At 42.9% G+C, this 12,150-nt stretch overlaps 1 protein-coding gene across 1 annotated transcript in view; it reads right to left on the reverse strand.

Annotated features, from left to right (window-relative positions):
* The window catches only part of Ubac2 (UBA domain containing 2), a 151,399-nt gene that overhangs the window by 118,493 nt on the left and 20,756 nt on the right, over window positions 1-12,150 (reverse strand). The window contains exons 3-5 of the mRNA XM_005374065.1: window positions 6,240-6,367; window positions 2,546-2,665; window positions 1,876-1,985 (exon numbers count right to left, since the gene is read on the reverse strand). Of these exons, the coding sequence (XP_005374122.1) occupies window positions 1,876-1,985; window positions 2,546-2,665; window positions 6,240-6,367 (358 nt within the window). The remainder of the gene's footprint in view (window positions 1-1,875; window positions 1,986-2,545; window positions 2,666-6,239; window positions 6,368-12,150) is intronic.

A 12,150-nucleotide genomic window follows, 5' to 3' on the forward strand; every position in this document is an offset into this window, starting at 1 on the left:
GAAAAGAAAAATGCAAAGTGTAAAGCACTTTGGGACAGAATAATTTCCACTTTAAGAAAGAATAAGTCATTAAAGCTATCATCAATAAAAGCTATACTTACAAAGCTCAAAGTCTATCTACTGAAGTAAGAACTTATGTTTCAAAAAGTCTATGCTTGCAGAAGTGCCAAAATTCTAAAATAAATATGAAGATATTTTATGACTTGAACAGAAAGAGAAATATCTTCTCATTCAGACATGGTTGAATGAACATTCATACTGTTTTTCCAAGGGGACACTATAACTTTGAAGTTTATGCAAATTCGCAACACGTGCTACAAACTGAGATTTAAATATTTCTCTCTCAAGAATAAGTAAAAAAATTCCCACCAAATTCAAAACTAAATTAAATCTTTTTTCATGTACCAGTTAACTGGACTTCATAATGAAATAAATGAATAAAAGGTTCTGCTGTCATCTAAGTGCAGGAGACAAAAAGCACCATCAATATAAATAAGTCAATATAAATAAGACAAGCTATGTTATCACCCCACACATTCAGTGTTCTGCAGTGCAAACATACATGGCACACACACATTCTTCCAAAACGCAGCAGGCTTTAGAGAAAGCCAAAATGAACTGACTTGGATAAAAACACAGTTCAGGAGAAACAGACGATTTAGCAATGCTGCTTCTTTCTTGAATTAACATGACTCGTTCCTGCTGACTGCAGTGTGTTTACAAAATCAGGACAGTCAACTTAAATTCTCAGCTGGTACCTTACCCGAAAACTCAGCGAAACAAACTCACACAGTAATTATAATTATAGAACTTTATCTGCCTCCACTAAAATATGATGTAAAAGCACATACTAAAATAGCTAAAAGTCAACATCCATAGATCTTTACACCAACTATAAGTCAAAAATCCCATGAAGGAAAACTACACTGTAAATACTAACGATATAACTAAAACCTGTTAGAGTACTACATGTTTAAAACAGGAATCCCAAGTGAATTTGAATTGAGATACATACATACAAAAGCCTAACAATTCTCCGAATGAGATATTTACAATTAAAACAAGGCTAAAGTTAGTACACACAAATTTTAAATATCCAGTATCTGTATTTCATACTATCTCACTCCCAAACATAGCCTCACATAGCTCATTCAGAGATGCCTTAAGGCCACACTAACACATAGTTTTGGTTTTTGGAGGGATTTTTTGGTTTGTTTTGTTCTTTAGTCACTTGAGACCGGTTCTTGCTATGTAGTTCAGGGCGGCCTTGAACTCATTATGTAGCCCAGGCTTGCCTCAAACTCATAGCAATCCTCCTGCCTCAGCCTCCTGGGTACTGGGATTACAGGCATATGCCACCATGCCTAGCTCTCTGTTTTTAAAGAATATCAACACAGTATGGAAGTATACACACACTGAGTTTGGTTGGTCACTACAAGTTGTGTACAAAGCTGTAACCTATATAATTATTTCATTTTACCTTTGAGATATATAAACCACATAAGCTTTAAAAAAAATTCCTTATAGACTTTTTATACCAATTTAGTTTACTTCTTAATCTAATTAAATGTTTTATTTTGTGTTAAATTAGTTGATAAAATTACAAATGCAAAATATCACTATAAAAATACACAAACAGTCCATCTTTTGGATCTAAATGGCAAATCTATTGAAAATTCTCTAAAACAGAATTTAAGAGCTCAAAGAAGTGTTAATGTAAATCGACTGCTTCGAGAACATAATGAGTATGTAAGGATACATTTTTTTTACTACATCTAAAACTTTAAAATATTCTTTTACTGACTTGCATCAACAATAACGCTTGAAATTATATTTAAGAGTTCCAGGTTAAGCCAATCTTTAAAAGCTACTTACAATCCAGAAGGCAAATTACTAGCAGCAGCAATGCCAAATGAATACTGCATGGCTTCAACAAGGATGAAGTCAAATAAAGCTGACAAAACCCAGGAACCCAGCAAAAAGGACTAAAAAATAAGACAGGAAAAACATGAAAGAAATGAGTTGCCCAAAATAAACATTTACTTAATTAGAACCAGCTTGGGGATGTGTGTATGTGTACTTTAATCATTTGTTTTTATTAGAAGAGACTTTTCAAAATTGGGGAATAAAACCACACTATTCAAATGCATTAACTTCTATATTTTTGAAATATATTGAAGAAATGATGCGTATAGTAAGATATATTTTTAACAAGTAATATATAAACCATTAAGCAAAATACAGTTACTAGAATTTTATTAAACTCAAAATCCTAGTAAAAATTTTATTACCTGCTCACAACTAAAACTATCTATTCTCATTAGCATTATCATCATGTTATTTTATTATGCTTTTGCCTTAAATTTTAAATTTTTCTTTGGTTAACGTCCATGCTCCAATCAGATATAGGATGAGGTAATTAAATAGATAATTATAAATAATAAACTAAGTTTAAGTAAATAAAACCCATTTTAAAATAGAGGAGGAAAGCAAAAAATGTTCTCTATAACCTAAATAGCAAAGGCAAAATATATCAAAAACTTACTGCAAATTTTCTGCTCCCATATCTTCTTTCAAATATCCTAAAATTATAAATAAGCAGACTACTGCAGAAAGTATCTTTCAAATCAAGGCAAATCAGTCTTCCACATATCAACCTCCAAATCTAGACAGGGATTGAAAAATGAACAATGAATAAAAGTAAACATTTGTTCAGTTCTATGCCTTACTAAATATGCTGTTTACCTCGTAATTTGTATATTCTAAACAAAATCATGATACATACACAAAAGGAAAACCAAGTTTGTGTAACTCTAAGAAATAAGTTTAAGTCTCGCATACTAAAAATTCCTCCTGACAACAGAACAAAAGGTAGAATTTCTTTGCTTCTTAGAAGAAAATTTCTGTTAAAAATTTTTTAACTGGGGCTGGGAATACAGCTCAGCAGCACAGCGCCTGCCTGGCAAGCACAAGGTCCTGAGCTGAATTCCTGGTACCAAAAAAAAGACTTTGTTTTTAACTGTAAGATAAAAAAAATTATATATATCAGCTAAAATGAGAAGCTACTAAATGTTCCCCTTTACGCCACTAAATCAAACAAAGCTGCAAATGAAAAACAACTTAGGCATGAACTCAAAAACATGTATTTCTGAGAATTTTAGTCACCAAACTACTTCATAGCACCTAACTACAAGGTAATTTATGAGCACTGCTACTACGTAATACTACATTTGGAAACATCAGTTTTTAAAAAATAAACTTCTTTTTAGATGAAAAACACATAAGGGTAATACACAAACAAAGAGCTACCTGAAGGCCTACTATTTAATTTCCTAATTTTTATAGATAATCCCAGGAGCCCAGCAGAACATTCTGATCTTACTTCCCTTTCACAATTACCTTGCGATGTGGGCAAAGCAAATCAACTTTATATCTCCTTTGAATTTTTATCATGGTAAAACGGAAGATATAATTTATCATTTTGATTGTTTCCCAGTGTCCAAGTTAGCGGCATTAAGAGCATTCACGTGTTCGGCCACCACCATTCTACATCTCCAGGGCATTTTTAACATCCTAGATAGAAATCCTGCACCCCTTTCTCACTAACACCCCATTCTCCCCCTGCAGCCTCTGATCACCTCTGTTCTTTCTGTCTCTATGAATCTGCCTGCTCTAGTGGCATCCAACAATATTTGTCTTTTTGCGTCTAGCTTATTTATTTCACTGTATATAATGCTTTCAAGGTTCACGCTGAAGCATATATCAGAATCTTGCTCTCTTTCATTGCTGAATAAATTCCATGGTCTGTACTTACCGCACTTTATTTATTCATTTCCCTGCTGATGGACACTGGCTTGTTTCCACCCTTAGCTATCATGAAACTCGCTCTTATGAATGCTGGTAGTACTATTGCTATCTTAAGATCAAGGAAGGGAGGCAAAGAGAAAGTACTTCACTTTCTAAAGTGACACAGCCTCTTCTCTTGCCAAATGAAGAAATAATAGAGGAGAAAACTGACCCCGCACTGTCGAAAGAGTGCGGATCGTCTCTGCTCCGCGCAGGACACCCGGGAGGGTCCGCCTCAATGCACTCACAGCGCTGGGCTGGCTTGGGGATGACTCGAGTGCTCATTCCACCGGCCCACCTTGCTGAACTGGACTAGCTGCCTGCAGGCCCAAGGTGAGGCCACAACTGGATTCATGGGGAAAAGGCCCCGTGATCAGGCAGGAACAACCATCATGGGCAGGTAAGTTCTTTGGGTTAGTGACTTTTAAAACTGATAGCTGTAGTGTTCAATAATTGATGTTTTGGAATCATACTTACAAACACAAACACTTGACACCTGGGGTATGAGTAAACTGTGACATACAATCATGCAGGTAACTGGCTCAGAGTCAACAAATACCTAAGGAAAACTGAAGACAGGACCTCTGCCTTCACAGCAAAATCTGGGAGAATCAGAACCCACAAAATAAAGTCATTATCAACTCATCTGATCCAAGCCCGATTAGTCTCGGCCATGCCCGTCCATGGTACTCGAGGTCCAGAGTGCACGTGACTTCCGGAAGCCCAACACCCTTCTCCCTGTGCTGCTGACTGAGTCATCCATTCCAGACCCAACTGAAAACTCACATCCCCAAGCTCTCAGGCCTGTGACACGCGCTGACTCCCTTTACCATCACCCAAGATCTAGTGCACGCTTGTGTCTTACAATAGTGTGTCCTCACCTATGTGTGGGGACACTGACTGACACCTTTAAAGCACAGATGCCAATGGAGTAGTGCTCAGCCAGATAAACCAAATTAACCCTAGAAATCAGGAAGGCCCCTATCTGGGGCCAGAAGGCCCTCATATTCTCTCACAGCAGAGCTTCTCGGGGCTCCAAGTGGCCTCACACTGGAATTCTAGGAGGATCTCTTTTTTTTAGGATCATTTTAAAAAGTACTGGAGTGCCCAAGCTCCACTGCCAGCCTCTTTGACTCAGCTGGAGTAGGGTGACATTGTTCTGGGTTTTAAATGTGTATGTCCCAGGTGTGGTGGCACACGCCTGTAATCCTAGCACTCCATAGGCTGAGGCAGGAGGATCACTGCAAGTTCGAGACCAGTCTGGGCTACAATGTGAGCTCAGGGCCAGCCTGAACTGCATAGCGAGACCCTGTCTCAAAAAGACAAAGAAGAACACACAACCCCCGTCCCAAAAAAGTGTATGTGTATGCATTTTTTTAATGCTTCTCTAAGTGATTACACTATGCAGCCAGTGTTGAGAACCACTGTATTATACAAACTAACACAATCTAGAAGCTATTCTGTATTCTGAGAGTGAAAATATAGATAATAGCTGAAAGACCTCCATGGGGTCTTAGTGACATCAGTTTGAACAATGATACTAATTACACCTCTATGAAGAAAAGGTGTCAGTGTTCAAGAACTGCATTCTATGCTGGGAATGGACATTTAGAGTATTTAATAAAGAAAAGAGTGCTATGTCATACAGCATAACTTTTACTAACCAACTCATAGACGAGACCCCAACACTGCCATTTTTGATAGTTCAGTCTATCAGTCTCCCCCACCCCCGCCAGAGGTCCCCTGTCCATCAGTCTTGGGAGCTATCGAGTTCTGTTCTTCTCCAAAGCAAACACTCAAGAATAATTTCCTATTTGGTTTAACTACCATATAAAAATAATCATAAATTCACATTGTGTTTCAGCAGAAAGAGCTTAGACGACCTAATCAAATATTCAAACTGAACCAAGTTCTTGAAGGGTTAAGTATGCAGACTGATCTTCAAAAAAAGATTTAACATTGTTTCAAAACTTCCTTTAAAAGTATAAATGCATTTCCATAAGTAAAAAGTGAAATTGAAATAGACATATCCAGCCAGGCATCGTGGCGTACGCCTATAATCCCAGCATACAGGAGGCTGTGGCACAAGGATCATTGAGAGTTGAAAGCCAGCTTGGGCTACAAAGTGAGCTCAAGGCCAGCTTGAACTGCAGAGTGAGACCCTGTCTCAAAAAATAAAATAAAATAAATACATAGATGTATCTGGTGAAAAGAAATACTGCAGTTTCTTCATTATCATCTGGTTCGCTGAAGACATCAATAAATACAACTAGAAAATGTACTTGTGAAGGAAACATTAACGAATAGTATTTGTTAACAATTTTGGGACCTTGGGGAACTAAGAAATAGCAGGGGAAAAGGCAAATCCCGGAGGCCAGGGGAGCCGCACTCACCTGCAAGTCGTTCTTGACGGCCTGGAGGTCATACACGAAGAACTTCTGACAGTGGGGCAGCAGGAGGGCCAGCAGGAGGGACAGGGCGCTGGGAACCAGCAGGAGGCTCTTGGACAGAGGCGCCTTGTCTAGAGAGAAAGGAAACCATGCTCAGGACGATTACCCCTAAGATTTAAAAAAAAAAACCACATGGGTGGAAAGCAAGAGAATTCCCTTTTAAAATCAAAACGCAGATGAAGAGCAGAAACTCTACGCTTGGTTCCAGGGAAACATCTCCCCGCAGAAGGGAGCCCTCAGAGGACACTGGAAGCATGTGGACCTCCCAGGAGGGGCTGCACTGTCGGCTGACTTGTAGGAGACGCCAAGCCAATAGCAGGAACCTCAGCAGGACCCCCTCCAGAAAGCGGTTTCTCAAGTGTAAAGAAGTGCTGTGCGTTTTCTACTGACAACCAGTTTGCCCCACAGCATGCAGGAGAGAAATACATTTGTTTTTTTAAAAAAATTTCTTTAAGAAGAGAATGTGTTAACTCTGCTGACTGCAGTGGCCTCCTGAGATTCTCCATCCTGAATGCAAGAGCAATCCAAGCCCCTTTTCCACGGGAGCCTGTGTGACCTCTGCCACGTTCTAAAAGCAGCCATCAAATCTGTTGATTCCTTTCTTTGTTTGTTTGTTTTTTTCCGGTACCGGGAATCGAACTCACGACCTTGTGCTTGCCAGGCAGGCGCTATGCCACTGAGCTAAATCCCTAGCCCTCAAATTTGTGATGATTTGTTACAGCCGCGATAGAAAACCAATGCAGCAATTGTGACGAAACGGGCTGAGAAACCCCGGAAGAAGGGCTGCTGGCAGAAATCTTCACACCAAGAACTCTCACAGCTACGTCATGACCCTGAAAACAAAAAGAATGAAATTCTGGAAAGAGCCAAACTCAGAAAGGTAGATGGCAATCACAACACATAAAAAGGATTACTCCAGGTTAGGGTTACTCAAGAAAGCAAACACAGTTCCAAGTACTTTTTTACAAAGAAATAAAACGCTTTGACTCTTACTGTGTCCAATATTTTTGTTTGTTTGTTTGTTTTTGTTTTTTTTTCCGGTACCGGGAATTGAACTAACGACCTCACACTTAGCCAGGCAAGCGCTGTGCCGCTGAGCTAAATCCCCAGCCCCCTGTCTCCAATATTTTTAATAAATTAGTGCAGTTTTAAAAAGTCTTACTGGGCTGGAAATATAGTTCAGTAACGCAAGCACCTGACTGGCAAGCGCAAAGTCCTGAGTTCGATTCCAGGTAAAAAAAAAAAAAGTTTTACTATTTTTTCATTTCCCTCTATATTTACAATGACATATGAGATTTTTAAAGTTAAAAAGACATTTTCAACAAAAACATTTAAAGGTTATGACTGATCTCAATTTTTCCCTGACGATTAAAATGACACTCCTGGTTTCAGCTTGTGGCCACGTTGGTGGCACCACATCACTTGCAAAGCGAGGACAGCGTGCCTGGGCGTGGATCTTCTTTCTTTCACCATGACGCCAGCCCTGCTGCTTTCCTATGACCCCTGGGCACAGGACTGCACCCTCCTGCCCGTTCCCCAGACCTCATTCCACCTCTCCCATCCTAAGGATTCTTTCCTGCAACCGAACTGTTCCCCTCGCTGCCTCCTGACCACAGTGGCTTCTGTTTCAGTGATTCTGGGAAAATCCCAAGTACCATCCGTCCCTGTCCAGCACTGATACTCCGTTCTCAATCCTATGCAGCCTCAAGTAACAGCTGCGTTTCCACCTCCCTCCGCCGGCCTGAGTGAACCATCTGGGCGACAGGGCTCTTCCCCTCTTCACTCCCTCCCTGGCTTCCACACTACTTCCACCATCACTGTTCCATACAGCTCCGCCTTCCCAACTACAGTGCCCTACAGACTCCTGAAGGGAGGCCCGTGCTTCCCTTTCTCAACATCTGCCACGAAGCCTCGCACCAACAGGCAAGACCACAGAGAAGCATCAGAGATGGGGGTGCTTTCAGATTCTGTCAGGCACAGTTTAATCTTATTCATAAGAAATTCCCTGGGGGTGGATTTACCAGCTGCAGTTGATACTGTGGTTACTGGGCTTGTTTGAGCGTATAAAAATAGCCCACTATTTCCTCTCTGGTAAGGTCCTGCAAACATCTAAACTGGAACCACTATGCAATGGGTACACTCTTCGTCAAGCCCCCAAGGAACCTAAAAACCTAACAGAGCTTCCCACTGCCTGGTGCCTCAGAAATATAGCAGGTGCCATGGCTGTGTGTGACCAACCTAAATTCTATCGTGAGCAATGACAGCCTCAGTGTCCCCACCTGTAAAGTGGGGACAGGAGCCTACTTTTGAGTGCCACAAGAAGGAAAGAAAGAATGAATGAGGGGCAATCAGCTCCTATGAGCTGCACTATTGCAGCCCCCCCGGGGTGGGCTCCCCCTACCAGGCAAGCTCCTTTGCCACTGTGACAGGCCTGAAGGAGGACATGGAGGGACAGCTGGGACCTGTCCCCTTCTTCACTCTGGATTTCCACTTGTCCCTGTGAACCAGCCCCGTCGCTCCTGCCTCTTCCCTGCCACTTCTAAGCAACTCAGTGTGAGCGGAGAAAATCAGAGAGCTGCGCTCAAGGTTTCACGACACGGTCTAGAGTCGCACAGGGACACTCCGCTGCGTCTCTACAGGAAGGAAGTCTGCTGCCAGCTTGTCTCACGCCAACTGCTCCTATGTCCTTGAAACTCCTCCTCTACGCTTCTAACCTGGTTCATGTCACCAGATGAATAAATGACTTGCTGTGTAGTCTCAATCAGTGCAAACACCAACACGCACCTGATACAGTATGCACTGTGCTAGGCCCCAGGTGCGTCGGTAAGTGAAGGACAGAGTCCCTAACCTCGTGGTGTTTACAGTCAAGGCAGGAGAGAAAAGAAACAAAACAAGGTAGATACATATTATGCCAGGTGCAAACAAACACTATAGAGAATGAAGGAGGGTAAACCTACAGCTGTTATCTACCACGTTTCCAGTAGATAGCTACCCACCCACCAATCCCAACTGAAGTTAGATACGGCAGTAAGCCTTGCACCGGCCAAGTAAACCTCAGATAGGTGGCTTCCAGGCAGGCACTTTAGAGCCAGTGCTCCGACAGTGGCCACCCCACCAGCCAGATGTCAGGACTAAAGACAGTGTAGGAAGACTCTTCCACCCCCAGTGCTTCACAACTGAGATGTGGCTCTGGTGACAGGCAAACCTTGTTCCTTAGGCTCAGGATCCGATACCCTGGGGTGGTTTGCTACTGCCACACAACTCAGCCCATCTCGCTTACAGCACGAAAGACTACAAGGCAGTGAGGAAGGAGTCATTTACACAGTGCAGTTAGGGGAAACTCTTCTGATAAGGTAAGGCTTGGGCAGAGACCTTAGGGAGTGGGCGGTGCAGTTCTGTGGGGAAGAGCCTTCCTTAACACTACAGGAAAAATGCTCTGGGGAAGGATCATGTTCGATACGCAGTAGGGCAGCCAGCGCAGCTGGGAGAGGATGCACGCAAGGCTCACAGGTAGGATACAAGGTCAAAGAAGTGGAACAGCAAAGAGAGGAGAGCCCTGTGGACCACTATAAGGCTGCTAGCCTCTCCTGGGAGGGTGACAGGATGCTTTTCCTGGGGGAGCAGTGCTGAGTACAGAAACGACACTGCCAGGCACCCTTCAAACGATCACTTTGATTGCTAAGTTGAGAAGGGATCACAGGAAGGCACGGGCAGAAGAGGGAGACCAGCTGGGAGGCTATGCAGATCATTTAGGCCAGAGATAATAGCTGAACTGAGGGAGGTCTGGATAGAGATGCTGAAAGACCTTAGACTTGGCATAGGTTTGAAGGTACAGCAGGCAGAGTCTGCCCACTGACTGGGTATAAAGTACAAGTGTGGAGGACCACGTAGGAGACTCTCCTTGAAGGAGGAGCAATTGTCTCCACTCTGGCTGAGCCTGACCCTACTTCCCTGTATTGACAAGTACAGGACTGGCTAGGACTTTTCTTTATCCCTTCAATTGGCTTTAAGTAATGCATATGGGTCCAGCTGAGGTGCTGACGGTAGTCTTTGAAGACAGCAGGGTAGTGTTTCCTCACCCTCCATAGCCCCCATGTGAGCTGAGGCAAGGCGGGATGGAGAGCCGTGCCCATGCTGTCAGATGGCCGGGATACAGCCACAAGATAAGAGGCCATGACTTCCCAGGGCATAAAAGATTACACATCGGAGCTGAAGCGCCAACCCCAAAACATTAGATACTATCTCAGTTGGGTTATGCAGATCCTTCTCTCTACATATTCCAGAGGTGATTTCAGGCCTCCTACCTATCCCAGCTCAGAGCACTCATATACCTCCTGCCATTCTCACAGTCACTCACCCTCAAGCCACTCCTTTCTTCACGAATTAATAAAACCCACATTCGGCCCTAGGTCGAGGCCTTTGTTCCAGATGGCCATCATCATGGCTGGACTTAGGACCCCTTGGCGCTCCATAACTACAAATATGCCTTAGTGTCTTTATTCTCACCATGGGTTGCACTAGAAGTGGTACATCAGAATTAACTCACTAGACTTCCAACAACTTTTCCATGGGATTACAAAGACAAACTTCCAGGCTGGGGATACAGCTCAGTGGCACAGCACCTGCCTGGCAAGCATGAGGTCATGAGTTTGATTCCCTCAGTAAGTGTTATAAACACACACACACAAAAACTTCCTGGAACAAGACAAGGAGTGGGAAGGGCTCTCTATATGTGGGCAAACAGAGGGGTCAAGGACATCAAAGTTTTGTACTGAGCAACTGGAAGAACTGTCGCCAGTTACTGAGTTACTGAGACACTGTCTTTATCACACCTACAAGACCTGGGCCCATCCTGCACAACTCCCAGACTCCCGCCTGGCCAGGCTCTACTCCACACCAGTGCAATTTCAAGCAGCGAGGCTGCAAAGCATTACCAGCCCACACAAGGCAAGTGTATGGTCCACAAAGTGGATCAACACACTGCTCCCTTAAGGGATAAGGGCCCACTATGAAAAAAATACCACTGGAGATACACATGTGCGCTGCTTAAATATCATCTTATTTGTATGCACCCCACCCCTGCAACAGTCTGTCCCATTTGTCCTGACTTGCTTTTTATAGCACTTAGCAGCAGACTTAAGAGTGATTCACCAACAAGGTGATTCAAAAGGACTACGAAATACACCATTATTTTTGGTGACACTACAAAGAAACATTACCAGATATAATTCTGAGACATCATCATTTATTAAGGCACACCTCAATTTCAAAACCATTAAAATGTGGAAAAATGTACATTTTAGAATCAAATGTTTCTTTGCTTATTGTCCACCTCAGCCAACCTCCGTTCCACGGGAACGCCAGTCTCCTGAGAGCGGGGGCGCGGTCTGGTGTGTCCGCTGCTGCCGTCGCCCTCGTGCCCAAGGCAGGACCTGTCTCAAGGGCATTCAGCAGGCGTCTGCCACAGGGAAGGGCACTGACGTACAGGAGGCGTTCACACGCGAACTTGTGGGGGGAGACCCACTGTGCGCTCACACGAATGGATAAACAGATAAACTGTCTCACGCATGCAACGGAATTTAATTCAGCCTTCAAAAGGAAATTCTGACCCCAGCTAAAACATGGATGAATTTTAAGGACATGAGCTAAATGAGCTAAATGACATGAACCAGTCACAAAATAATTCCACTTATACAAGGTACCTAGAATAGTCAGATTCATAAAAGAGAAGGTAGAATGGTGGCTGCCAGAGGCAATGGAGCAGCAAGGGGGGGGGCAGTTATTCAGGGGATAAAGAGTCACAGCTCTGTAAGACAGAAAGGCTTCCGGAGATTGTTTGCACAATAGTATGAGT

The sequence above is a fragment of the Chinchilla lanigera genome, unplaced genomic scaffold, assembly GCF_000276665.1.
Source record: "Chinchilla lanigera isolate Chin_1 unplaced genomic scaffold, ChiLan1.0 scaffold00003, whole genome shotgun sequence".
NCBI lineage: Eukaryota > Metazoa > Chordata > Mammalia > Rodentia > Chinchillidae > Chinchilla > Chinchilla lanigera.